Source organism: Electrona antarctica (assembly GCF_951216825.1).
Source record: "Electrona antarctica genome assembly, chromosome: 9".
Lineage (NCBI taxonomy): Eukaryota > Metazoa > Chordata > Actinopteri > Myctophiformes > Myctophidae > Electrona > Electrona antarctica.
This window is the reverse complement of record NC_136790.1, coordinates 41,937,962-41,965,441: the sequence shown is the minus strand read 5'-3', so window position 1 is coordinate 41,965,441 and position 27,480 is coordinate 41,937,962. Positions and strand designations below refer to the sequence as shown.

Genomic DNA, 27,480 nt, shown 5'->3' with positions numbered 1-27,480 from the left:
AGTGATATTCCGAGCCGCCATTCTAGAGTTGCAAATTGCGGCTAAGTATACCGGTAGGTCATACAATCAAAATGTCCATTCCCCTGGATGTTTTTCCACACACACTCGCCACACACACATTCGCCACACATACTCTAGTATCATTGGTCTTTACCTTTCATCAGAAGCTTTTACATGGCAGCAGCGTCGCGGTACAAAGGCACAATAAATTAAGTCTGAAATGTGGATGGCAGAAAATCCACCAAGGACAGCGATTTTGGAGTCCGATTTATGGAGGGTTGAAAATCCTCCACTGGTTTGCACTGTGAATATAATCCCATAGTTGGAACGGTGGGGCGTTGCTATAGGAACCGGACCAATGTTAAAGGCTTCCGTATAGGCATCAACCATTATATAGACGGAGTCTACGTTGGGGTACGTATATATATACAGACTTGGGATATAACGCCATACCTAGCGTCGACGTACGTATATATACGGACTTGGGGGAAAAAAGAGTTAACAACATAGCAGGTCATATGCAGACAACAGGAGACACAGTAACACTGACTATAATCTGGCAAGGTAACACCATAGAGTATATAAAAGGATAGAGACTGAACTGGCGCGAAGCTCCGCCCCCCCCCCAGCTATTCATGTCAGTGGAAGTTGCTCAGTGGCGTTTTGAAGCACCCGGAAGACTGCCGGAAGTACCGTCTCAGAACGTCTACTTCCGCATTTGACCACCAAATTTTGGTGGTCAAATGCGGAAGTGCAACCGAGCGCTCAATGTTAAAGCCCAGCTGCACGGGGTTTCCCGGTCATGAATCCACGGGTCCGCCTGTAGTCCCTCCTCCTACCACTAGGGCCGAGCGCCTCAACGTTGAATAGCCTCACTGGCCCCTTGGGTAACACTGGTGGTTTAAATACACAAAGACTAACTAGACACAGGTGCAACAGAACTGCAGTCAACACATCATTGGCTGAGACTAAACAGGCAACAGGTGAAATACAATCTGTGAGACAATTAAGGCAGGCAACAACAAACAGAGCAGACAGGAAAACACTAGGGACATGTATACTACACAATAAAAGTACACAGTTCATGAAAATGCGTCTTGCAATTTTGCCCCTGCAGCTTAATTCCTCTGGTCCTTACACAACTCTACAGTAGGTATAGGCTGCTGAGCAGTGTTGTTTTTGGCATTTTGATTTTAGTTTTTGAATAGTATTCATTTAGTTTTAGTCACATTTTAGTCACCTGGAATGTTTTAGTGTTAGTCTAGTTTTAGTCGACTAAATGTCATAAGATTTTAGTCGACTAAATCTACAGTTGATTTAGACTAAAATGTATTTTGGCGGGCCTTGATGCCGTCGTAATGACTGATTTTACACTTGCTGAAAATACCCGATCTACAAGCTCACAGCGTGTGCTTGTAGATTGGCTATTTTCTGCATGCAACCAAGTGTAAAATGACTTATACTGCATCTCTTGTCCACTAGTCCCTTCCTAACATTTGAGTCTAGTTTGTATCTGTTGACGAAATTGTCAATACATTTAGTCTTAGTTTTAGTCATCATAGCTTAGTTTTCATTTCGTTTTCGTCAGTGGAAAAAGGTAGTCAACGAAGATTTTCCGTCTTAGTTTCAGTCGACAAAAACAACACTGTTGCTGAGCCTGGTAAACATTATGCTGTGAGTGTTACAGAACTCGGAATCTGCAGGTGTGTCCTTATGTGTTACTGTACCTCTGCAGGTGTGTCCTTATGTGTTACTGTACCTCTGCAGGTGTGTCCTCATGTGTTACTGTACCTCTGCAGGTGTGTCCTTATGTGTTACTGTACCTCTGCAGGTGTGTCCTCATGTGTTACTGTACCTCTGCAGGTGTGTCCTTATGTGTTACTGTACCTCTGCAGGTGTGTCCTCATGTGTTACTGTACCTCTGCAGGTGTGTCCTCATGTGTTACTGTACCTCTGCAGGTGTGTCCTTATGTGTTACTGTACCTCTGCAGGTAGTGTCCTTATGTGTTACTGTACCTCTGCAGGTGTGTCCTTATGTGTTACTGTACCTCTGCAGGTGTGTCCTCATGTGTTACTGTACCTCTGCAGGTGTGTCCTCATGTGTTACTGTACCTCTGCAGGTGTGTCCTCATGTGTTACTGTACCTCTGCAGGTGTGTCCTCATGTGTTACTGTACCTCTGCAGGTGTGTCCTTATGTGTTACTGTACCTCTGCAGGTGTGTCCTTATGTGTTACTGTACCTCTGCAGGTAGTGTCCTTATGTGTTACTGTACCTCTGCAGGTGTGTCCTTATGTGTTACTGTACCTCTGCAGGTGTGTCCTTATGTGTTACTGTACCTCTGCAGGTGTGTCCTCATGTGTTACTGTACCTCTGCAGGTAGTGTCCTTATGTGTTACTGTACCTCTGCAGGTGTGTCCTTATGTGTTACTGTACCTCTGCATGCAGGTGTGTCCTTATGTGTTACTGTAAGGTGGTAGAGGGTGGTGTCTATATCCTACTGTCTATGAACACGTAACGATTACAGCATGCAAATGATTAGTGGTGGAAGAAAGTATACTCAAATGTTTTACTTATGTAAAAGTATCATTATTGTAGAAATACAGGTATTCTAAATTGACCTGAATAAAAGTACAAAAGTATCATAATGTAAGAAGTGACCAAAATGTATATTGAAGTGGTTAATGTGTTAATTACATTGCAAATTACATTGCAAATTATAATGCATGTTTGTTTTGCAATAGTAATAATCATAATCAATAAAGTAACTAGTAACTAAAGTTTTCAAATAAATATAGTGGAGTTAAAGTACAACATTTGGACCCGAGGTGCAGTGGAGTAGAAGTTAACGTATTGGACATTGGAAATAGTAATAGTTTTTTTCAACCAAGGTTCATATTTTAGGTTGTTATTAGAGAAAGTAAAAGATGAGTGTTCATTTTTTTTTCATTTGCTACTGTCATTTCTTTCGTTTTAGGGATTTTAGCTCTTTTTGACAGGGGGGCGGGGGCATTCGAGCATGGGGCTAAATATGTATTGTTTTACAATTTTTTATGGTGATTTTTTATTTTATTTACTATAGTCCTAATAAACACCAGGAAATTACATCTGGCGACAGAAGATCACAGGATCTACTGAATGTGAAGGTAGCCTACTGGGGGAAGGCTTATACGGTGTGTGTATAGGCTCAATATGTCAGTTTGTCACATTCAATATATCATGCTATCTTTTGTGGCCAGATGTAATTTATTGGGGTCTAGTAGGACTATAGTAAATAATAACAAAAGAAATCGCCATAAGATTTTGTAAAAAAAATACATATTTACTTTATTTAGCCAAATGCTCGAATGCCCCCGCCCCCTGTCAAAAACTGCTAAAATCCCTAAAACGAAAGAAAGCAGCAAATGTAAGAAAACTAACACTCAACTTTTAGTTTCTCTAATAACAACCTAAAACATGAACCATGGTTGAAAAAAACTAAAGTTGTCCTTTAAGTAAATGTATACTTAGCTGCTTTACACCACCAAATGATTTACAGCATCCCTCTTGATTCTTGATCGCTGAAAATATATATAATTTGTGCTTGATTTCCCCACAACATATTATGTGTCTAAATAAATGACACACTATGACCACATGTTGAATGTACAGTAGGCTAGACAACTACACGGTACACACACGCACGGACGCACGCACGCACGGACGCATGCGCACACACACACACACGCACACACACACACGCGCACACACACACACACACACACACACACACACACACACACACACACACACACACACACACACACACACACACACAGTGTTCCACTCGTTGTGGTGTACAAAAAGGAAGGAAGAGGCAGAGTTGCAGTATGAGCAATGAAACGTGTTGTCAGGAGGTTTTGAAACCATAATGGTTCTTCTTCTGAAAGCCACGGAAAGACAAAAGCATAGTTTTCGCGCAAAAGTGACAGAGGAAGTCTTACTTACGTCTAACTTATAGCTAATGTAGGCTACTTTGTTGTAGAATACAACCACAACAGACTTATTTTGTTTGTTGGTTTTGACTATAACTCTTGTGCCTATTCGTTTACAGTGTATACTCCATCCAGTACTGTTATGATATTAGCCCATGCACAGTACATCTTAGTCTCTGCACTTGAACTTGAGATACAGTGTACTTGATATGTATTGTGTACTGCCGGTACTGTAGCATACTTTATAGATAGGCTACGAGAGACATCGCGGCGGCAGCAAGGTCAACCTTGCTGCAGTAGGCACGTTCTTCTGTCTCATATCTTATTGTCACGTCATTATGATCCAGCACTATATAGGTTCCCATCACGCTAAGTTCACAAAGTTTATTACACAAACAGGAAACATATATAGTGCTGGATCATAATGACGTGACAATAAGATATGAGACAGAAGAACGTGCCTACTGCAGCAAGGCTGACCTTGCTGCCGCCGCGATGTCTCTCGTAGCCTATCTATAAAGTATGCTACAGTACCGGCAGTACACAATACATATCAAGTACACTGTATCTCAAGTTCAAGTGCATAGACTAAGATGTACTGTGCATGGGCTAATATCATTAGTACCAAAATCAAATAAATGTAGTGTAACCTATAACCTGAATGCGCTGCAAAGCAACGTGCTGTCAGTGCAATAACCCCATGCAGCACGCTGATAATGCTGCGCTTCCTTGTCTATACTAATAATATAATCCTCCTGCAGCTGCGTCGGCAGCATCCATATAGCACTGACAGTTATGGTGATCATTTACTGAATGAATTCCACAGTCGTCTTGGTTGCAGCGTGTACGTAGGTAGGCCTACCCGTGGCTAAAGCCGTTTCATGTCCTCGTCGACGTAAAGCAGATATTACACATGTATAAACCTATTGATTACATCCACACACAACAGGTAGGCCTATGGGTGCATGGTGGCTGATTGGTGCAGTCAGTCACACATCAGTCACTGTTTAGACTCTGAGCTGGGTGTGTGAAGAATACACACCATGTTGGGCATCAATCTTTTCTATAACTTTTATCCCACGATTTTGTGACGCATTTTTTCAACCCAGTGTAAATGATCTAATGTAATCCTGGGCTCTATACACTCCCTCCGCCAACCTGGGGAGAGCAACGGACTGACATCATGCTTCCTTCTATGCATGAGGAGTCGCTTCTTTTCTCCTGACAGGGGGGGGGGGGAGTTTCCCCAGTTGGACGTAGCGCGTGGAAGGAACACGTTATTCCGACCAGTTCCTTTCCCCTCCATCAGGCGCCCCCGGCTGGCCAGGGGGAGGCAGTTTAGAGACAAGGATTACTGCATGTTTTTTGTGAGGGTACCTAACTACCTACCCTAGGGGACACGGGGAGAACATGCAAACTCCACACAGAAAGGCCCTTTCGCCAAACCTGCCACAGGTATGGGCAGTGCATGACGCGGAGGAGAGAACAAGCCCCCCAGTGTCCCCAGCGAGAATCGAACCCAGGACCTTCTAGCTGTGAGGCGACATGACGCGGCATCAATCTTTTCAATGCACAATAAGGCCCTGGATCTCAGAGGTCTTGCAAAGACCTGTAAGATGGCATGATGCAGCAAACTAACTGCATGGACTTGAGATTCATATTATATTCAAATGACATGTCATGTGTCTTTGTGAAATCAGCGTCGACTAAAACTAAGACGAAAATGTTTCGTCGACTACCTTTTTCCACTGACGAAAACTAAATGGAAACTAAATGGAAACTACATGAAAACTACATGAAAACTAAGCTATATGAAGACTAAAACTAAGACTAAATATACTGATGATTTCGTCAACAAATAAAAACTAGACTAAAATGTTAGGAAGCGACTAGTGGACAAGAGATCCAGTATGTCATTTTACACTTGGTGCATGGCATGTTGAAAATAGCAGATCTACAAGCTCACAAGCTCACGTTGTGGGCTTGTAGATCGGCTATTTTCAGCAAGTGAAAAAACCCAGTCATTACGACGGCATCAAGGCCCGCCAAAACACATTTTTGTTCGACTAAATCAACTGTAGATTTAGTCGACTAAAATATTTTGATATTTACCGGTAGTCGACTAAAACTAGACTAACACTAAAACATTCCAGGTGACTAAAATGTGACTAAAACTAAATGGAAACTATTCAAGAGACTATGACTAAAACTACAATCAAAATTTGCTGCCAAAAACAACACTGTGAAATCCCAGCTACTGCTGTATAGATGCTTCCACGGGGAGGGATGCCCTGGGCGGCGTGGGGCGGGCGCAGCCATTACTGAGGTGTCTGAGGTGTTGGCCGGCCTGCATGGCTAATAGAGGGTATGCGCGTGACATCATCATCATACCCGGAAGTTATGCGGGAACGCCTAGTGAGTGGAAAAAAACTACTTTTCTGGCCTTGACAGCCCATACATCCAAACAGAATCTGATTACATTAAACAACGTTAAACTCACTTTACCACTCACTTTGCCACTCGATTTGCCACTGGATCTGCCATTGACTTTATGCATGCGCATACCCTCTTTAAAAGGGTACTGCTCAACATTAAGTGGCCAGATGGGTTCAGGGCCAGGTGCATTTTTAAGAGCATGTTTGTTTATGTTAAGGGTCAAACAATTGATTGTGTTCAGTCTTGGATCAATGGAACTAACATACTTATTGGTTTCACAAAGATTTTTTTTTTTTATATATACTGTATTAATGTTATTTTTAGGGATGTCGATACCTCAATTTCTGTATTAGCCGATACCGAATACCAGTGTTCTAGCTATATATCCCGTGTTGTGTTTATAGCAGACTCCTCACTCAAATGTGCACTTGCAGTTTGGGCAACTCTAAAGCAAACTCCACATGCCCCACCGGGGCGGCGGTGGCTCAGGGGTAGAGTCTCCGGATGGTAACCACAAGGTCGCCAGTTCAAACCCGGGCTCCCCCAGACTTAGTGTCGAAGTGTCCTTGAGCAAGACACTGAACCCATAATTGCTCCTGATGTGCTGGTTGGTACCTTGCATGGTTTCTGCCGCCATCAGTGTATGAATGGGTGAATGTAATGCACAATCTATGTAAAGCGCCTTGGATAAAGGCGCTATATAAATGCACCATTTACCACCATTATATTTACCTGCCATAGTGTCAACCCCTTACCCCTGTGTCGGATCGGTGGTTAGTATTTGCCGATACCGATATGACCAAATAAGGGCCGATACCGATACTTTTCCCATACCGATACAGTATCGGGACATCTCTAGTTATTCTATCAATCATCAAAAGTGTTGCCCACAGGTTGAGAGCCTTACTGCAAAGCTCTTTGCCCACAAAGCCGATGAAAATACACACATTCATCTCCTTGGTATAAGAAATAATCATGATAGGCATTTTTTTTAAAGAAAAAATAATTCAATATTTATTTGCGGTATAAACAGGTCTTGTGTGGTTTCCATATACTGTACAATACATAGGGTCAATCATATATCCTTCAGCAGACAGAAAAGTGAACTGCCCCCTTTTAACGAGCCCCATTTTTTTATACACATTATGACAGATTGCATCTTTTAAAAACTCCTTTACAGCACAATACAAAACAGCTATTCAACGTGTGTTTGAAGCTGTAACATTGATGCAAGATGCATTGTCAAAAAATTCCCTGAAAAATTCCTCGGTGAGGTAACATTTTTAATCATTCACTTTTTCTTTTGCTCATGTTTTTTTTCCCCCCTCTTCCTTCCTACCCTCCTCACTCACTCTTTCCTCCCCTTCCTTCCTACCCTCCTCACTCACTCTTTCCTCCCCAAGCTCGCGAGCACATTCTTACCAAGATTTAGCTACAAACATTATGACACAGAAACCACCGTTCCTGCGATCTGGCAAATTTACAAACAGAGAAAAGGACTTTAAGTTTCTCTTTCATTTTTGTTACAAAGACACACACAAAACACAAGAAGAAAGCAGCTTGAAATCAACAATGTTTTCTTTTTTAAATAGAAAAGCTTCGTACTGAAATATATTTCAATCCTAGGGTGAAAAGTGATCGAGTCCTTAATAACATGTTCCGTATTGTGAGTGGGATACGACCTCAAACGAGGGAAGTCCATTCAAGCATGGTAACGTTATTCTCATCTCTTGATGCTGTAATAGGACAGGAACAACTTTGCATATAAACTCATAACATATATATTTAGATATATATTCATATTGAAAGGCCACAGGAATAGCATAATAGCACAATATATCAAAACAATACAGAAATTTTCAATGTAGTTATTTTTAAGTCCGGTGGCATAATCATGTATTTGTGAAACATAACTGGCATGCTAAAACACACAGCTCCGGCTGTGTGTGATGTGTATGTGTGTGTGTATGTGTGTGTGTGTGTGTGTGTGTGTGTTGTTTTCATCGACTAAAACTATGACGAAAAATGATCGTCGACTACCTTTTTCCACTGATGAAAATTAAATGGAAACTAAGCTACGATGACTAAAACTAAGACTACATGTATTGACAATTTCGTCAACAGCTAAAAACTAGACTAAAATGTTAGGAAGGGACTAGTGGACAAGAGATCCAGTATAAGTCATTTTACACTTGGTTGCATGCTGAAAATAGCAGATCTACAAGCTTGTAGATCGGCTATTTTCAGCAAGTGTAAAATCAGTCATTACGACGGCATCAAGGCCCACCAAAAACTAGACTAACACTAAAGCATTCAAGGTGACTAAAATGTGACTGAAAAGTGAAAACTATTCAAGAGACTATGACTATAAAACTAAAATCAAAATGTGCTGCCTAAAACAGTGTGTGTGTGTGTGTGTGTGCGTGTCTCTGGGCTGTTTCTCAGGTTGGTATTGGATATAGAGCCCTGTAGAGTTTAGACACCCCAGGTGAAATGTTATACTTCAGTCCACAAGCCATAGAGCATGGGTCTTGTATACAGAGTTATACAGAATAGATATAGTACAAAAAGAACAATTATAAATTCAGAAGTCTCAGATCTAATACAAAATACTGCAAAAAAAAAAGTGTTTGACATATTGCAGAGTAACAAAAAGGACCTCTTGTGACCCGTTACAGTAAAAAGACAGTTAACTGTCCCATTATTACTGTTTTTGATTCAAATAACAGTTAACAAACTTTTTTTCTTTTCTTTTTTTTAATACTCGGCTTTTTCTTTTCCAAAGTGAGATACAAAGAGTATTGAACAGTCAGCATTAGAAACAAGTTAGAAAGATTATATAAGGCCAACCTAAACCAAACCTGGTCAGAATCACCAGCTGTCCCCTCCCTGTGAGACTCGGTTCTTTGTTTCCGTCGTGCACCCTGTCCACACCGCTGCTTTGAAACCATATATCAGCACCTTTCCTCGAAGAAACTGTTATGTAAGCTTGCCAAGATATAGTTAAGGGCTCGCATTTCATCTGCTTGCCAAACAATCTGCACTTCTGTTACTACAGTACTAAAGCCCAGGATGGAATTGTTTGGAAACTCCCCATGGTGTTAATGTAGTATCGGTGCAGTGTCCCAGAGACATAAGAAAAACAATAAGGTTCCATCATTAACCCATTTAGGCCTGACGTTGAAATAAAAAAAATGTCAATTTTCTGAAAACCTCATGTTTCTATGTCAGTGGTTCTCAATATTCATGTCAAGGACCCCACAAATTATATGTATTTGGTCGCCGACCCCGATCTGAAAATATGTAGTTCCAGGGACCTCCCCAGAAGCAAAAATTTGAGTTAAAAACGTTTGCTCTGGAAGAATATATATTCAAAGATTTTCAAAAATAGCAGATCTATACAAGCTCGTAGCGTGGCACTCGGTGCCGTGCTATGAGATATCAGATGTCGATCTGCTATTTTTCTAAGTATAACATAATGCTTAAAACACCATGATTCCCGGCCCTGAATGGTTGAAAACATGACAGCTTTTCGAGGTAACATTTTCTTGTCAGGTTTTTCAAACACTGCTGATGTGGACAGAGTCCCAGACAGAAACCTCCCTGGCTACGTACTGATGTGGACAGAGTACCAGACAGAAACCTCCCTGGCTACTTACTGAATGCCACCAAAAGCTCGGCAGCAAAACAGTAGTTTAAAAAAACTACCCCTCGTCGTTCGTCTTTCAACTGGTAAAGCAACATCCAACCCCCTTTTTCGTCAGAGAGCACACAGTACCACAGCATGCTCAGGTATTTGAAAATAATAGATTTAATTTACACCCAAGGCTTAAAGGGTGAATCTACACAAATGTTTCTTTGACTTTGAGGAAATAGACGTTGATCCTCTTTCGTAGAAAAGATCTCCCCTTCCTTCCGTGTTCTCCGAATCTCCGATGCGTTTGAGGAAACAATAAGCTATTGAAGAAGCTAAGTGCATGTTTGCGTCTGTGGCATGCAGTCCCACCCCCCTCCCCCCCACCACCACCACCACGACACATTACAATCTGAGCCGACAGTATGTCTTCTGGGCCTCGATCTGCTTGACAACCCCACAACAGTCCTGGGGACCCATTATAGAACTGCTGCTTTTCATTAGGGCTTCGTCGATAGAATAATTTTTGAAATTTTGTTTCTGCTTTAAAATATTTTTTTCAAAAATGTTAAAAAAAAGAAAAACCTATTAGATCTACAAACATGCTCACAGCCAGTCGCATTTTTGCGACAGATTGTGAGCTTAATCAGACTAAATGTATTGATTGTGTCGATTATGAAACATCTATAAAAGATCTTTCATTGACATTATTTTAAAATGTTAAAAAATGATCGAAAGAAATGGGCTTTCCTCGATTGTTTGATTAATTTAAAAGTAATAAATATATAATAATCAATCATTAAAAATGATTAAATAGTTGCAGCCGTAATTTCCATGAATCTATAATGCGTGAATCTTCACCAGGTGACTGCAACCGACAGGTAGGGTAGAAAATGATCAGCTATGTGGTGGGTCTTCAGGACCAGTCGAGAACCTCATTACATATAACCATGGCCGAATACACTACAAGTGACATGTTTAGGTTGGTGGTCGTTCCGTTTTTGGTTAAACTGTGGCCGATTATTGTTGGCTAATCGCTGGCGACCATGTTGTGAAAGCAAGAATGCAGGAGAGGCCATGGTATATATCGTACACAACACCTGTAGCACGTTTATAATCAAAGAGAATCCATGTAAATCCATGGGGTTGTGACATACGGGGATAATTCTTTGGGCAAACTGTCTGGTTCTTCGGTTAATGCGAGCTGAAATCCCCCGTGGATAAAAAAAAGTTGCAATGGAGTCAAGAATTCTTTAGGCACTTCCTTGTCAAAATGTTCCTTGGCAATGCTACCCAAAATGTTGCACCAGATGAATAAAAACCATACCATTCCCAACCCAGGAGCAAAACAATACTAGCAACACTAGCTACTCATTCATAGCCCTGCTATTCAATCCAACCCTGGACATGCGGTGGCAGGGTTTTTCTCCCACACAAAAAAAATCTAAATTTTCTCGATCGACAAAGATTTGGCAAACCTGATTTCTATAAGCCTAATATGTTGAGATGGTATAGCCTCCGGGCAGAAGCTTTTTAATTATACATTCTTGACTGAAGAGGAGCTCAGAAGATTAAAGATGGCTGTTAAATAAACAACTGGCAATTCAAACATCAAGACAACTTCAAACTCCCTTCTTCACGGACATGCCATGGATGGTTAAGGGTGTTGGAGTGGGTGTCTCGCATCCAAGCTGCAAAGTCAACTATCTGTTGAACTCTTGTTTCATCCGAAGGCGCAACATCAAAAACTGTCCCCTCGAACCCATGTTCCAAGCAGTGTTGTTTTTGTCGAAAAATGTTCGTCGACTACCTTTTTTTCACTGACGAAAACTAAATGGAAACTAAATGAAAACTAAGCTATGGTGACTAAAACTAAGACTAAATGTATTGACAATTTTGTCAACGGATAAAAACTAGACTAAAATGTGCCAAAACACATTTTAGTCGACTAAATCGACTGTAGATTTAGTCGACTAAAATCTTATGACATTTAGTTGACTAAAACTAGACTAACACTAAAACATTCCAGGTGACTAAAATGTGACTAAATGAAAACTATTCAAAAGACTGACTAAAACTAAAAATCTAATTTTGATGCCAAAAACAACACTGATTCCAAGTCCCGTGCCAATGACCTCAGCCATAACCCATAACCCCCCCCCCCCCCCCCCCCCCCACTGGGCTGCTGTCCAGCTGCTGGGTCTCGTTACAGCCTGGGACTGGCCTCTCCTCTCCTCTCCTCTCCTCTCCTCTCCTCTCCTCTCCTCTCCTCTCCTCTCCTCTCCTCTCCTCTCCTCTCCTCTCCTCTCCCCTCCCCTCCCCTCCTCTCCTCTCCTCTCCCCTCCTCTCCCCTCCTCTCCCCTCCTCTCCTCTCCTCTCCCCTCCTCTCCTCTCCTCTGTGAATGTCTCTTTATCTGCCCTCAGCACTGGTTCCAAGTGCCAACAAGTCAATGGCTACACCACTGTGCAAACTGCATTAGGTCATTGCAAACCCTATGGGGGGGAAAAAAGAAAAAAAGAAAGAAAGAAAGAAAGAAAGAAAGAAAGACTACAAAAGAAAAAGACAAGTAGAAATATCGCAATACGTTCTCTTTTGTTGCCCTAGCGTCCGTCAACCCACATTTTCTTTAGTATTACAATCTCTTAAACCATTATTGGATTGGATTACTTTTGAGTTTTTTCTTCCTTTTTTTTTTTTGGACAAAGATTATTATGCGTACAGTATATAGGTATACATTTGTACGTAAATGTACACAAAATATACAAAATACATAATTGACATACTCACTTAATTAAGGACTGTCCGTACATTACACACGCACGCACGCACGCACGCACGCACGCACGCACGCACGCACGCACGCACGCACGCACGCACGCACGCACGCACGCACACACACACACACACACACACACACACACACACACACACACACACACACACACACACACACACACACACACACACACACACACACACACACACACACACACACACACACACACACACACACACACACACACACACACACACACACACACACACACACAGTGTGTCTGTGTTAATTCCTTGGTTTTTAAAACTCTACATTCAGTAGAGTGAGATTCGCCTCCTAGTAAATCCCAGATTCTCCACTTGGCACCAATCAGCTCAGCGTGAGAGCTGAGCGTCAAAGACAGCGAGGATGTTTGTTTGCCGTCTCCTAAAAAAAATCAAGCGCTGTCGAGATCCCACTACGTTCCTTATCTTTGTATGAAGCTGTCTGGCCTTCTGTCTGTTGTGCCTCGATTTATCTTCGGCCCCACGCGCACTGTGCCGCGCATCGTGGAAATAGCCGATCTGCAAGCTTTGCGCCGCGGCCTCTTCGTAGCTTGTAGATCTGCTATTTCCCCCATAATCCGATGTCGGATACCATACGTGTAAAATCAGGCTATAGCCTTCCATGTTTTGCAGTCAGTAACTCCCCCCCATTGTGACAGAGAAGGCCATTCCCAAAAGGTGGAGTCTGTCCGAGGTTCGTTCCAAAGCAGGACCCCCACCCCACCCCCCACCACCACCATCATCATCATCATCATCGTCGTCTGCGACATCCCCTGTCCTGTCACCACCACCACCGCGGCTGATCGGGGGGGGGGGGGGGGGGGGGTCGCTCTCTCAGACAACAAGCCTCGGGGGGGGGGGATAGAGAGAGACTAAAAACATTCATTAACAAAACGACTGCTTCCTCCATGAGCGCAGCTACCGCAGCTACCGTGGTAACCCGCCCCATCTCCTCCGCCACCAACCAACCAACCAACCAGGAGAGGTGGGGGGGGGAACGGACGGACGGACGGACCAATCCTCATGTGGAGTCCAGCGTGTCCAGCTGAAACACATTGTGATTGGTGGGCGTGGTGAAGAAGAGCTGCTCGTGGTGGCGGTGGTGGTGGTGGTGGTGTTGGTGGTGGCCGGTGGTGGGCGAGGAGGAGGAGTGGTTGTCGCAGGGGGGGCTGTGGAGGCCCAGCGTCCGCTCGAAGTCCAGCAGCTGGCCCATGAAATTGAAGTTGGGCGAGATGTTGGACTTCTTGCGCTTGACGAAGTCGTAGGCGTCGTTGAGGGACAGGTTGAGCTTCTGCATCAGGTACGCCACGGTGACGGTCACCGAGCGGCTGATGCCCGCCAGGCAGTGTACCAGGATGCCACACTTCTTAGAGCGGGCCTCGTCTGGAGAGAGAGAGAGAGAGAGAGAGGGAGAGAGAGAGGAAGAGTACAGATTACTGCCGTGGTTTTTTTCCCCCCTTAACCCATTTTGGGCGGGAACCCCTTTTGGTGTTTTAAAGCATTGTTTAATATGCTTTAGCTATTGAAAAATAGCAGATGTACAAGCTCATAGTGCGGCACCGAGTGCCGCGCTATGAGCTTGTAGGTCTGCTATTTTTGAAAAATCGTGAAAATGTGCCTCAAATTTTAACGATTTTAACTCAAATCTTCGCTTCTGGAGGAGGAGCCCCTGGAACAACATATTTTCAGATGGGGGTCGGCGGCCAATTCCATATATTTTTGGGGGTCCTTGACATGAAAATGTTTGAGAACGACTGATATGACATATATGTGTTTTTCAGAAAACTCATGATTTAGAAGATTTTGTAGAATCGTTCCCAGGTCTAAATGGGTTAAACATGATCATCAGGTACTATATGATTATACTATTTGTTTTTGATGTGGCTACACCCACCAGTTCATTAAGTATGCCTGGTTTTCACCTTACCCACTTGAACTTAAGCCTCGCCCACAGCTGTTGTTGTATGATAATGTGGGAGGAGTTATAGGGTTATGATGTCACTAAAATGGTGTTATTGCGATTGGGCCTTTTGACCCAAAGGCTTTCAGCTTTCAGGAAGGAACCAAAAATACACAGGGAAGACATATTTGAATATTATAACCACACCTGGGGGTCTATTAGAGTAATGTTAACTATAGACACATGCAAAACAGAAAAAGTACAAAAATCACGGCACTCCCTCTTTAAAAGAATGTCTTCTAAATCCTGACAGTTTAACAACATTTGTTTTTTCTATTTCAGTTGTTTTCAAACATTTTCATGTCAAGGACCCCCAAAAATATGTTCCAGGGGGTCCCATTCTCAAATTGTGTAGACTTCTTGTAAATTAAGCAATGCAGATGTTTAACAATAATGTAACTCTTGAGTGTTTACGCTCTCAAGAGTTAAAGATCTAATAAGGGTCCATTTGGTTACCAACTCTCCATCATTTAGCTGGGGACCACCTGGAACCGCCTCAAGGACCACTGGTTGAGAACCACTGCTATATAGTATCGTTTTATCTGTATCGCCCGATATTGGCCTTAAAAATCGGTATCGGATCGATATCGGTTTTAGCAGATATTTTATAATAATTATGTTGAAAATCAATGTTTTCTGGGGAAGCTTTCAAAAGAGTCAACAAGTTGGACTACATTCAAGCTGTTTATGTTGGGATACGGGCCAACATTTCAATAACGGTGTGCCCCTAGTTTTGGAATAAAGGGGCACTGCTATTTTCTAATTCAGTGTTTGTTAATAAGCCTTTTTTTTCAGAATGGACGAAATTATAATATTTTTGTTTAATACAGAATGAGATCATATCGACATCAGTTATATCGGTTATCGGCCATAACAGAAAATAATTATATTGGATATCGATATCGGGCCAAAATGTCTCACCGGTACATCCCTGTTTTGTTTCTTGTTTCTTTCTTTCTTTTTCATTTACATATTCATGTAAAAACTCAAAACATAAAGCTACATTTCTCGATGTGATCCAGAACTGAATAATGACCTTTCTCTCAATGACAGCAGAACGTCATGTGGACAGTTAGGCGCGATTCATACTCCTATTTTAGAGCCGAATAAAAGTCGGTTCGGCTCTGTAGAGCCTACAATGTGACGTCGTTTGAGGTTCGGGGGCGGGTACCGTCCTAAAGTCGGCTCTTCGGTGCTACTGAAAATTTCTTACGAGCCGAAATCATTTCGGGGCTACAGCGGTAAAATAATGAGTATGAATCGGCCCTTATTTCCAGGGGGATGTGGTCTGGTTCTTTCTGCTTCATAAGTCTTATACATCATGGACAGAATCCTCCTGCATTATTAACAGGCTACACATCCATGTGCCTTCTATCAGTTGCAAACCTCTGCACTATCACTTGAATAAGTGTTAAGCCACACACACTCTCTCTCTCTCTACGTCTATCTCTCTCTCTCAGCCCATCCGCACTCTCTGTAACCGCCTCTCTTCTCGCAGGATTGGGGTCAGTTGGCTCACAAACTCTTCATACTGCCATGAGGATGCCAAATTAATTTTACATGTGGTATGTGTGCTCACTCAGCAATATGAAAGGCATACGTAAAAAACACAAGTGCATCCGCATCCAAGTGAGGATGGCCAAAACACAGCTAAATACCTTGTTTCACTTGAAGAATCATGTTTTTTGAGTGGTGTAAACCACTCCTACAACTGGCTTTTGTGTGCAGAAAAAAATGAGCATGGTTGCTATGTTCAAAATAATTTCTGACGTAATTAAATCACACCCGGGTGAACTGGATGACTGTAGCAACCATGCTAATTTTTTCTGCACAAAAAAAGCCAGTTGTGAAATCACATCCGGGTGTGATTTCATTACGTCAGACATTACGTCAGACCACAGCTGATCATGCTATATAAAACCTTACACCACTCAGTTCACACGGGTGTGATTTTTTTCACAATATGCCACCTGGCTGTATTGTAAAACCTGTCTTTTTCTGATTCCAACTGCCAACTATGCTCTCTACGACACTGTATGGCACACACACACACACACACACACACACACACACACACACACACACACACACACACACACACACACACACACACACACACACACACACACACACACACACACACACACACACACAGCTTTGTGTATGTATGAGCACGGAATGTGTGTGTAGCACGGAATGTGATGATTTGATTGGCTGAGCACGGAATGCAATGTATGACGACGATGTATGATGATAAGAGCGCTTCTCACGAGTGTGATTTTTTGTTTAAACAAACATCTTATATGTTTCCAGTTAGCATAATATTTTAAGAGATCAACAACTTACAACAAAGCATAACTGTGCTCTGAGACTAACAATTGGGTCCCCGTTACTGTAAGGATATGGTACAGTATAATCTCTGTATATTACTGCACAAATAGCTACCGTAGATTGTAACATCAACCTTATATACAGCGCTGCCATGACCCGTCGCCCCCTCTTCCCTGACCCCTGCATGTCATTTTTACGCCCACCCAAACGGTGGCATTGCTCTTAACCCATTTAGACCTGAGGACGATTCTACGAATGTCTTCTAAATCCTGACAGTTTTCTGAAAAAACATATGTTTCTATGTCAGTGGTTCTCAAACATTTTCATGTCAAGGACCCCCAGAAATATATGTAATTGGCTACCGACCCCCAGAAGCTTTGACTTAAAAATGTTCGCTGTGAACAAAAATATATATACAAGCTCCTAGCCGCGCTATGAGCTTGTACATGTAGATCTGCTATTTTTCAATAGCTAAAGCATAACATAATGCTTACAACACCAAAAGGGTTTCCCGACCTGAATGGGTCAAAAACAAACAAGCATTCCAACGGTCTGGTCATTCCCCCCAAGAGCCAACTAAAGACCTTTGCGTTCCAGTGTGGACCCATTAAAAAAAGGAGGGGTTTCCCTTCTTCCCAGAGAACTTCCAACAGCAGGAATTATGGGAATCTATTAGAATACTGAAAATAGATTAGTGATTGACATGGAGATCAGGACTCAAAAGCAGAGCAGATTATTATTACTTAACTTGTGCAAGCAGAGCGTGCAAGTACTAGTTTCGCCCAGGACGATGCGTATGCACCGTCCCAGCAAATGACGTAATGACTACTTGTGCCTGATACGGCAGTGGTGCCAGACTACATACATGTATACATAGGAGCATTACCTCTAATCCTCTCAACACTAAAACATATCGTCATTACGTCACCATCGAAAACCAATTACACTCTGGCATTGGGACCTTTAATCCACATCTTTATTACGTCATCATTGAGAGCTAGTCATCATTGAGAGCTAGCATATGACGCCAGTTATACCCTGACGTCATATGCTGGGACGGTGCATACGCATCAAAAGTAACCACAGTATACCACTAATCAACTTACAAATTACATATACATATACATAGAGGCATTTCCTGTAATCCACCCGACATTGATCGAGATATACGCCACCATCGAAGGCATTGGGTCCTTTAATCCACATCTTTATTACGTCATCATTGAGAGCTAGTCATCATTGAGAGCTAGCTATTCCAGTTATACCCTGACGTCATATGCTGGGACGGTGCATAGTGCATACGCATCAAAAGTAACCACAGTATACCGCTAATCAACTTACAAATTACATATACATATACATAGAGGCATTTCCTTTAATCCACCCGACACTGATCGAGATATACGTCTGTCACCATCGAAGGCATTGGGTCCTTTAATCCACATCTTTATTGTCTCCACCAGGCCGAAGGCATGGGGAGAGAGTATGTTTTGCACTCCGTCCGTGTGTGTGTGTGTCCGTCCGTCCGTCCTTCCGTCCGTCTGTTACCAGCTAATCTCCGGCACCGTTAACCCGGTCGATGCCAAACTTTGCACACACACTCCCTGGAGGTCAACGATGAACCTCTGCCCCACATTTTCCAGAATGCCTGTTATAGCGCCACCATGAGGCAGCTTTTCACATTTTTTACCTAAAACTGCACCGATCTGCGTGAAACGTTGCATGCACACTCCCTAGAGGCCAAGGACAAACCTTTGACCTGCATTTTCCGCATCTGCCTTTTATAGCGCCACCAGGAGGCCAACTTTTGTAAAACACATTTTTTGATATTACTCCTCCAGATTCTGTCCAAAAAACTCACAAATCGTTACACAGTATCTCTAGTCATGTGCTCAAGTCGGATCTGTCCGATATTTCATATTCCATCCTAATTGGCTATAATTGGCTTTCACAGTTTGCAAGATTGCCCCGTTTTGAACAAAAGCCTCAAATCATGAACGCAGCATGCAATTTACGTGAAATCTTTCACACATTTTCTTACTAGGCTGAGGAATATATCCCACCCTTTTCACATTGGCCTGTTATAGCGCCACCAACAGGTTGATTTTTGCAAAACACATTTTTGGAACAAAATGCCTCAAATCATCCAATTGCCATCAAAGGCCTATGAAGAAATGGCACCCTTTTCACATTGGCCTATTATAGCGCCACCAGGAGGCCACAACCCGACCTGCCCTGGTGGAGACCTGTTCCCCGAGGGGCACTTTTTCTAGTTACGATATACTTCATAATACTACTTTTTTACGTGCAAGAAGTAGGTACGTAGCAAATAGCTAAACCTAATAATTCAATATTCCAATCGTTCTTTCAAAGAGAAGCTGATATTTGACAGTTTGTAGCGGTCGACAGTACTTGCGCGCTCTGCTTGCGCACTGGCCTACTTGTGTGCAACAAGCAAGTAGGCACTCGACAGAGTGCAGTTCTAGTTATTATTATTATTAGTGTGGTTGCCCAAAGGGTAAAGGGTATAGTTATTGTCACACTTAATTTATTTTCCTTTTTCCAGAGTAACCTACCTAACTTCCGCTGTGATTGGCCGAGCTTTGCATAACGTTTGTAGTAGCTAATTGGCTGTTGTTGGTTACGTAACCAATCTATGTTTTACAATCGTTTATAAAGACATGAATTCCCTTGCATGGAGCAGAAGACCAAACTATTCAAGCGTTATGGAAATGTTCAAATTAGGGAGGGGCCTATGTAAGCGACTGCGGCAACCACACTTTTCTAGTTATTATTATTTTTTTGTTATTCCCCAAATACTGCATGGTCTGGTGCATTTTACCAAAGGAAAAGGAAAATAATACCTACTCAGATTTGTGGTAATAATTACACATGACCCATATCATATCATCTAAATTCAAATAAAGGTCACTCAAATGTTGGTATAAAGGGGAATTCTCCCAAAGCTATTTCTTTGTCAAGACCAATTTCCACAAAACCTTTTGTATGTAAAGAGTAACAATTCCCCATGTTTGAAAAATGCAGGCTAGATGAGCTCTAGACAGTGTTGTTTGTCGACTAAAACTAAGAGGAAAAATGTTCGTCGACTACCTTTTTCCACTGACGTCAGCAAATAAAAACTAGACTAAAATGTTAGGAAGGGACTAGTGGACACGAGATCCAGTATAAGTAATTTTACACTTGGTTGCATGCTGAAAATAGCCGATCTACAAGCTGACAACGTGTCGCAGCGCGACGCGCTGTGAGCTTGTAGATCGGCTATTTTCAGCAAGTGTACAAACAGTCATTACGACGGCTAAACTAACTAACTAACTACAACTAAATGAAAACTATTGTGGGGGGGGGGGGGGGGGGGGGTAGACCACACATAAACACAGCTTTAACAAACACCCACATAACCATAATACTGAATCTACTCATATGGCTGGCGCACACACACACACACTTACCGGACACCCCCCCCCCCCCCCCCCCCCCCCCCCCGCCCCCCCCCCCCCCCCCCCCCCCCGCCCCCGATCGACTTACCGATGAACGAGATGGCCTCTGGGAAAAACTGAGACAGGTTCTGGCTCCAGTGGTCGGATATGGGGATCTGTTTGTACTTGAAGTCTCCGTCGTGCTCGAACATGTTGGGCAGGTTTGGCGTCACGTTGAGGATGTACTTGATGTTGTGCTTCCCCAGCATGTCCAGGTTGGTGGAGTCTTTGGCACAGCCCAGGAAGAGGTACGGCAGGATCTGGACGGGGAACGCCGGCTGGTTGCTCATGGGCAGCAGCGGGCTGCAGCCCTCCGACGACTCCGTGGCGCTGCCGGGCTCGCGGTCCGACTCTCCGTCCGAGCAGTCGGAGCTGATGCGCAGCCCCCCCAGGCCCAGGACGGAGGCCGGCGGTGAGCTGCTCGGACACGAGGAGGAGCAGTCCAGGTTGGTCTCGCAGTTCTCAGGGTACGACTGGAATTTGTTGAAGCCCCCTGGGGGAAGGGGGAGGGAGGACCAAAGAAAATGATTTGTTGAAGAGAATGTTTGTTTGACCTGAGGGACAATTCTACAAAATGTCTTCTAAATCCTACAGTTTTCTGAAAAACCTATATGTTTCTATGTCAGTGGTGCTCAACCTTTTTCATGTCAAGGACCCCCAGAAATATTTGGATTTGGCCGCCGACGCCCAATATGTAGTTCCAGGGACCCCCCATATGCAGAAGCAAAGATTTGAGTTAAAAACATTCGCTCTGAAAGAATATATATTCAAAGATTTGCGCCACATTTCCACGATTTTTCAAAAATAGCAGACCGTCACCTACAAGATTGTAGATCTGTTATTTTTCAATAGCTAAACCATAATCCATAACATAATGTTTAAAACACCAAAAGGGGTTCCCGTCATGAATGGGTTAACCACATGAACCCCTAGCCTCCCTATTTATGGGCATGTCATAGTAGGTGAACATCCTGCGAAAATAGCCGATTAATAGACGCTAGCCAACTCTCACTAGCCAACACACAAGAGGAGGTTGAATGGACTGAAACCAGCGCTCCCCAAAACAACAGGTTTGGAGATCCGTTGGGAATTGATTACATGAAACAGTCACCCGTGCTATACCCAGTCCCAATGATTGTAAACAAATGATTGGTCTATACCAGCTCATGATCGGCTACTTTTTTATTTTTTTATTTTTTATATTATTTATTTACTCAGGGAAGTAGCTGAGCACAGGTGCTCATTTTCAGCAACACCCTGCACATAGAAACACACAGACAGACAGACAGACAGACAGACAGAGACACAGACACAAAAACCTGGGAACTGACCAGTACAACCACAGTCTTATACTGTTGGCCACTAAGCAGCTCCAGGGGGAGCAGTTGGGGGTTCAGTGCCTTGCTCAAGGGCACTTCAGCGGTGTTGGGTGAGTGATGACAATCACTTCCCCACCCAGATTTTTCCTGCCCGTCTGGGGAATCGAACCGGCAACCTTTCGGCAACAAGGACGTTCCTCTAACCCTTAGGCCACCGCTGCCCCAAACAAAGGAAAGGAGGGGGGGGGTCGGAGACCCTGCAGTAAAGTCTATAGGGTTTAAAGGGACACTTAGATATTTTACATTTTAGCAAGTGAGCCCAGTGTCTCTGATGTCATGGGCACTGGGCTCACTTCCTTCCTGGACTACAATTCCCATAATGCTTTGGTGCACTGCTCCTCCTTGTGGATAGGGGGAGGGCTGTCTTACTGAGACAACATGTAGTCCAAGGACTGTCTAAGAAGAAGCCATGTTGCTCACATGGTGCTCCATGGAAGGAAAGAAACATGCGCAGTTGAGACCAGGAAGTTGGATATGACAAATCATAGATATGGCACAAATGGCCCAGCAGATGGCGTGATGCCACTGACAGGAGATATGCTTGTACATATCATGTCACGTCATTGCATTTTACCTTTTATATTAACGTTTTAACAGCAAATGGATAAGTAAGTCCCAGCATGGATCATCACACAGACAGTAATGTTGGTCGGACGTGACATAATGTACAAGCATCTCTCCTTTCATTGGCATCACGCCATCTGCTGGGCCATTTGTGCCATATCTATGATTTGTCATATCCAACTTCCTGGTCTCAACTGCGCATGTTTCTTTCCTTCCATGGAGCACCATGTGAGCAACATGGCGTCGCCCTTACGGTCTTCGCGTCTCGTCCTTCTTAGACAGTCCTTGATGTAGTCCAGGAAGTAAGTGAGCCCAGTGTCCATGACATCAGAGACACTGGGCTCACTGCTAACATCTAAAATATCTTAAACCACATATTGCACACATAAAGACCCCCAGGAAAGTGTTCTAAATCTTCTATAATGCCATTAACATATATTTTTTTTGCAAAGTTTCCCTTTAAGTGGATAATATTAGGACAGTCACCTTGACTAAGCAATATGTACAGTATATAATTTGGTCTTCTACACATACCGGTGTATTTCTTTCTATCATTCCTATTGAATGTGACTGGCTGTACAGCCTGTACATTAATAATGACACCAAAGAAAACTTTAAATCTGCATGAAAAGTATGAAGAATAAATAAAGGCTTGAACCACAAAAGCCAGGAATTAATTAATGCTGGAATTCAATAACAGTAAATGTGTAATTGTCGCAAAACAAAAAATAATAAACTAATATAGTAGGCTATGATGTATATTGAATAGGAATAGAGATGTGAAACTAAACTGGTATTGCAATACGAATGATAGCCAAAGTATCCATATAGGCGAACGTGTACGTACAGTCTTATATTTTATCATTTAAAACAGTGGTTCCCAAAGTGGGGTCCTTGAGGGAGTTCCAGGGGGTCCCCAGCTAAATGGTAGTTATAGGAACCAAATGGACCCTTATGGGTCTGTAACTCTGAGAGTGTACAAACGGACGTTTGGTTCCATTTGTACACTCTCAGAGTTAAATCAACATTGATTTTACAATATAAATTGGGGGTCCCAGAGATAGAAATGCCATTAAATGGGGGGGGTCCCTAGCCTAAATGCATGTAAAACTGGGAGGTCCTTGAAATTAAACTGGTTGAAAATCACTGTTAGAGCCGTAAAAATCTTCTCTTATGGGGGTCACTACATGGCATATCTTTTCAAATGGGGGTCCGTGGGCTAATTAGTGTCATTTTGGGGGTCCTTGACATGAAATGAAAACGTTTGTGAACCAGTGATATAAAACAATAAAGTCATTGTGATACCAGTAACAGAGCAGCTCTGACAGATCATGCTCCATTGAGAAAAGATGAATCATAGACACAAGTCATACATACACACACACAGTATGAAAGACAGTGTCTGCTACAACACTGCGCAGTATAGTGGACTTTTTGTGAATGACAACTCAGTGTGCTTATTGCTGAGACTACTGGCCTGGGAAAGGAACACATTTCTGTGGTCGTGATTCATAAACGAACGTACATTTTTTTTAACTGGTGATTTTTTATTTCATGACACCGACCCGAGTAGCTATATGAATTATTTTTTAGTGTTTTTAGTGTTATTAAGTGTTCTTCTATCGCTGCTGCCTTCTTGCTCGGTAGAGTTTCTAAAGTGTTGCCTGACGGTGCCGTTTCTTTCCCTTCATGTTCATTCATGAAGAAAAAAAATGCACGTCTTTTCCTGAAGGAGCACAACATGGCGGGGCCATTTTGCAGCATTAATTGAAAACATATTGAAGCAGAAACTCTTTTCCTTTGGGAGACATTCCGCTGTATGTGTCGCCCATAATATGAACAACATACGTTACATTTAAATGACAATAGGGTGACCGTATTCTGCTTATTGTCCAACTCAAACTTGAAGTATTTTGACAACCTCTGAAACAGACTGTTGTCAAGTAGCCTATAGCCTAAACCATAGAGACAGTTAAATCTTTACAACATTGCAAACTATAATCCACCGCCAAATGCCGTTCAAGTTCATTCACACTTGATTTAAGATTAGTATTGCAATGACCATTATAATAAGTGACATATTAACTTGTTCTTGTGTTATCATCAAACCGCCATACACTTGTAGGCCTATATAGCCGCAAACTTCCACAAGGAGGGTAATTACAAAGTAACAACTCTGCTCGACTCCTTTAGGTTTGAAGCAGAGCGACCATAGCGCCCCGTGTAAACAACATTTAAAACACTTTATTATTAAACATTTTGCCTTCAGAGGTTGAGCTATAATAACTGATAGCCTGGTTTCAGCACATTGCTGCTGCATGCCGATATGTTGGATTGTTTCATAACTTCCTTCCTTCTCGATAAAACTGGAGACAGATTAAAATAAATAATACTAATAAAAAAAATCCACTCCTAGATAAAAAAACACATCGTTTTGGATGCTATTATTATTATTCCATAATCCTTACCCTCCAGATAAAACGCCTTGCATCCGTCGTCGCGGAGCTTCTGCAGCAGCAAGCCGAGCACGGAGCTCCCCAGCGCCGCGTCCTGCTGTCGCTCGGACGTCGCCTCGTCGTAGAGCACCACCACGTCCGTCTTGCAGCGCCGCGCGAACCGCTCCTTGTCCTCGTTGTTGGGGATGATGGAGCGGATCGGCAGGTTGCCCTTCTTCAGCCGGCGGAGCATGAGGCCCGGGATGGCCAGGTTGATGGCCGACTCGATGTGCGAGGACTCGTACAGCTCGTGCGAGCGGCAGTCGAGCAGCAGCAGCAGCGGCGACGGCGGCGAGGAGGACGATCCGCCGCCGCCGGCCGAGGAGGAGGACGAGCCGCCGCCGCCGGAGGACCCGCCGCCGCCGGAGGACTCCAGCTCCTCCTGCAGCCATTCCACGCTTTTATTCGACATCATCATCGCAGTCACCATCACAGCAGAGCCGCTCCTCCGGAGATTGATTCTCATCGGGGAAAGAAGAAAAATGTAATTCCGATCGCGTCCCGGTGGTGGTGGTGTGACATCAAAAGGGGAAATAATAATAATAATAATAATGTAGAAGACAAAATCACGGGTGCTGCTAAAGAAGTTCCCCTCCTAGTGCTGCTGCGGCGCGGGGCGCACTCACACACGCACGCGCACATTCACATACACACACAGCAGCACCGACCGAAGGCGAACATGCAGAGGTTTCTTCCCCCGGATCCCCCCCTGGCTGGCTGGGCTGGCTGACTGGCTTCAGTCCGATGATGATAGCAGTGGTGGAGGTTTCATGATTCTATTCCATCGACGTCCATTCTTTTTTTTTCTCCTTTTTTTTCTTCTCCCCCTCTCTTTCTTTTTTTTGGCACGCAGTAGCAATACTATATATATACTACCTACCGCCTAGAACGAGAAGAATTAAAGCTACCTATTGATAATATCGCGTTAATTTGTTCTTCTGATGGTCTGGGTTTGCGTTGTTGTTGTTATTGTTGTTGTTGCCGATACAAGCCATGGCTATTCTTTTTTAATTTTTGTTGCTTTTTGTCTAATAATAAGAGGAGCGCCACCAGCCTCTGGTTTTGTCATTTAATTTCCACTGAAGGCGGTGACACACTGGCCGCGGACTAAAAAGAGGCTCTGCGGGCATGTGTCACTGAGTGAGAGAGGAGGAGGAGGAGTCCGGGGCGGGCCGGGACACATTTAAAGATGCAGAGTGTAGGCTACCAGGGACGTGCAGAGAGCGTTAGAGAGAGAGGCAGGGGCTGAAATCCCGTAAGAGGGCACTTTTGGATTGGCGGCCGGACTATAGCCTACCGAGCGATTTTGTGCGCGTTTACGCGTATGCGCACACACGTGCTTTTAGGTCCAGTCCTATTTTAAGTGCGCATTTGCGGGGCTCGCGTGTGCGCGTGAACGCGCGCGAAAAGCCTGGTGACTCGTTGAGAGCTTGTAGATCAGCTATTTCCGGGGCGCAACCCAGCACTCTTTAGCTAGTGGAGATGCGGTGTGTAACGACATTGGATTTCTAAAACAAATGTGTTCAACGCAAAATACTTCAAGTTCAGGAGACTTCAGAAAAAAAGCAATTCTCCTGAATGCTGCCTTCCGGCATGGCATGGAAGGAAAGGAGTGGCATTTGCATTTCTTTCACCATGTAGTAAATGATGCATTCGTGGTCTGGAGAGGGCACTTGTTTCACAGACGGCTAAAAAGGCAGGGGCTGAAGCCCCCTTTGATGTCTATGTGTGCACGTCTCTGTAGGCTGTACTGCCTACTGTACTCTACAGCTCTGTTGCTACCGGTGCAGTATCATGTTCCCATTCACTAATACACCCCCTACACATCTTCTGCAAATATTGATCCTTTGATCCGTCATTTATCACAATCGGTTAACTATTCAGACAGAGTGGACCTTTTGATTTTGCCATTCATTAACCTTGATGTTAGGCTACTCCACACACACACACACACACACACACACATATATATATATATATATATATATATATATATATATATATATATATATATGTGTGTGTGTGTGTGTATGTGCACCATGACCCTGCGGCACCATGACCCTACGGAACCATTGCCCACCACTCCTGAATGAACTGTTTGGTGCTGGGACTCGCAACGCACAGGTCCTCGCTCTACTCCTGGTGAGAGCAGGAGTGGACCTGGTGAGACGTAGGAGGGGCCCGGACAGGAGACAACCCACAGAGCCTAGTCCCTCCATGCGCCAGAAGTGTACCTCCCAGCCCTGGCAGAGTTGTTCTGGAGTAGTTCCAACGGATTGTGTGCCCCTGGTTTTTCCCAAGTGGGTAAGTCGGGACTTGATCACTCCCGGCTGGGTCGCCTGAGTGAGGGGTATGATGTTGAGAGACCCGAAACCCTGTTGACCTCAGGAT

General features: G+C 43.5%; 1 protein-coding gene and 1 long non-coding RNA gene across 3 annotated transcripts; both read right to left on the bottom strand.

Moving 5' to 3' along the window:
* Positions 1-7,399: 7,399 nt before the first annotated feature.
* Positions 7,400-10,394, bottom strand: LOC306929749. Of its 2 annotated transcripts, none has more exons than XR_013790836.1 (3): positions 10,052-10,394; positions 7,784-10,007; positions 7,400-7,743 (listed from the first exon to the last, which is right to left on the bottom strand). It is a non-coding gene; the product is annotated as an uncharacterized lncRNA (long non-coding RNA). The 2 variants fall into 2 exon arrangements; XR_013790837.1 differs by having other exon boundaries at positions 7,400-7,755; positions 7,797-10,007.
* A 3,330-nt stretch (positions 10,395-13,724) lies between these two features.
* dusp7 (dual specificity phosphatase 7) lies at positions 13,725-26,162 on the bottom strand. The gene is given in 5 exon segments (XM_079510396.1): positions 13,725-13,955; positions 13,958-13,992; positions 13,994-14,246; positions 20,701-21,144; positions 25,063-26,162. Coding segments are annotated over 5 exon segments (1,296 nt in total). The 5' UTR covers positions 25,556-26,162; the 3' UTR covers positions 13,725-13,884.
* Positions 26,163-27,480: the final 1,318 nt, after the last annotated feature.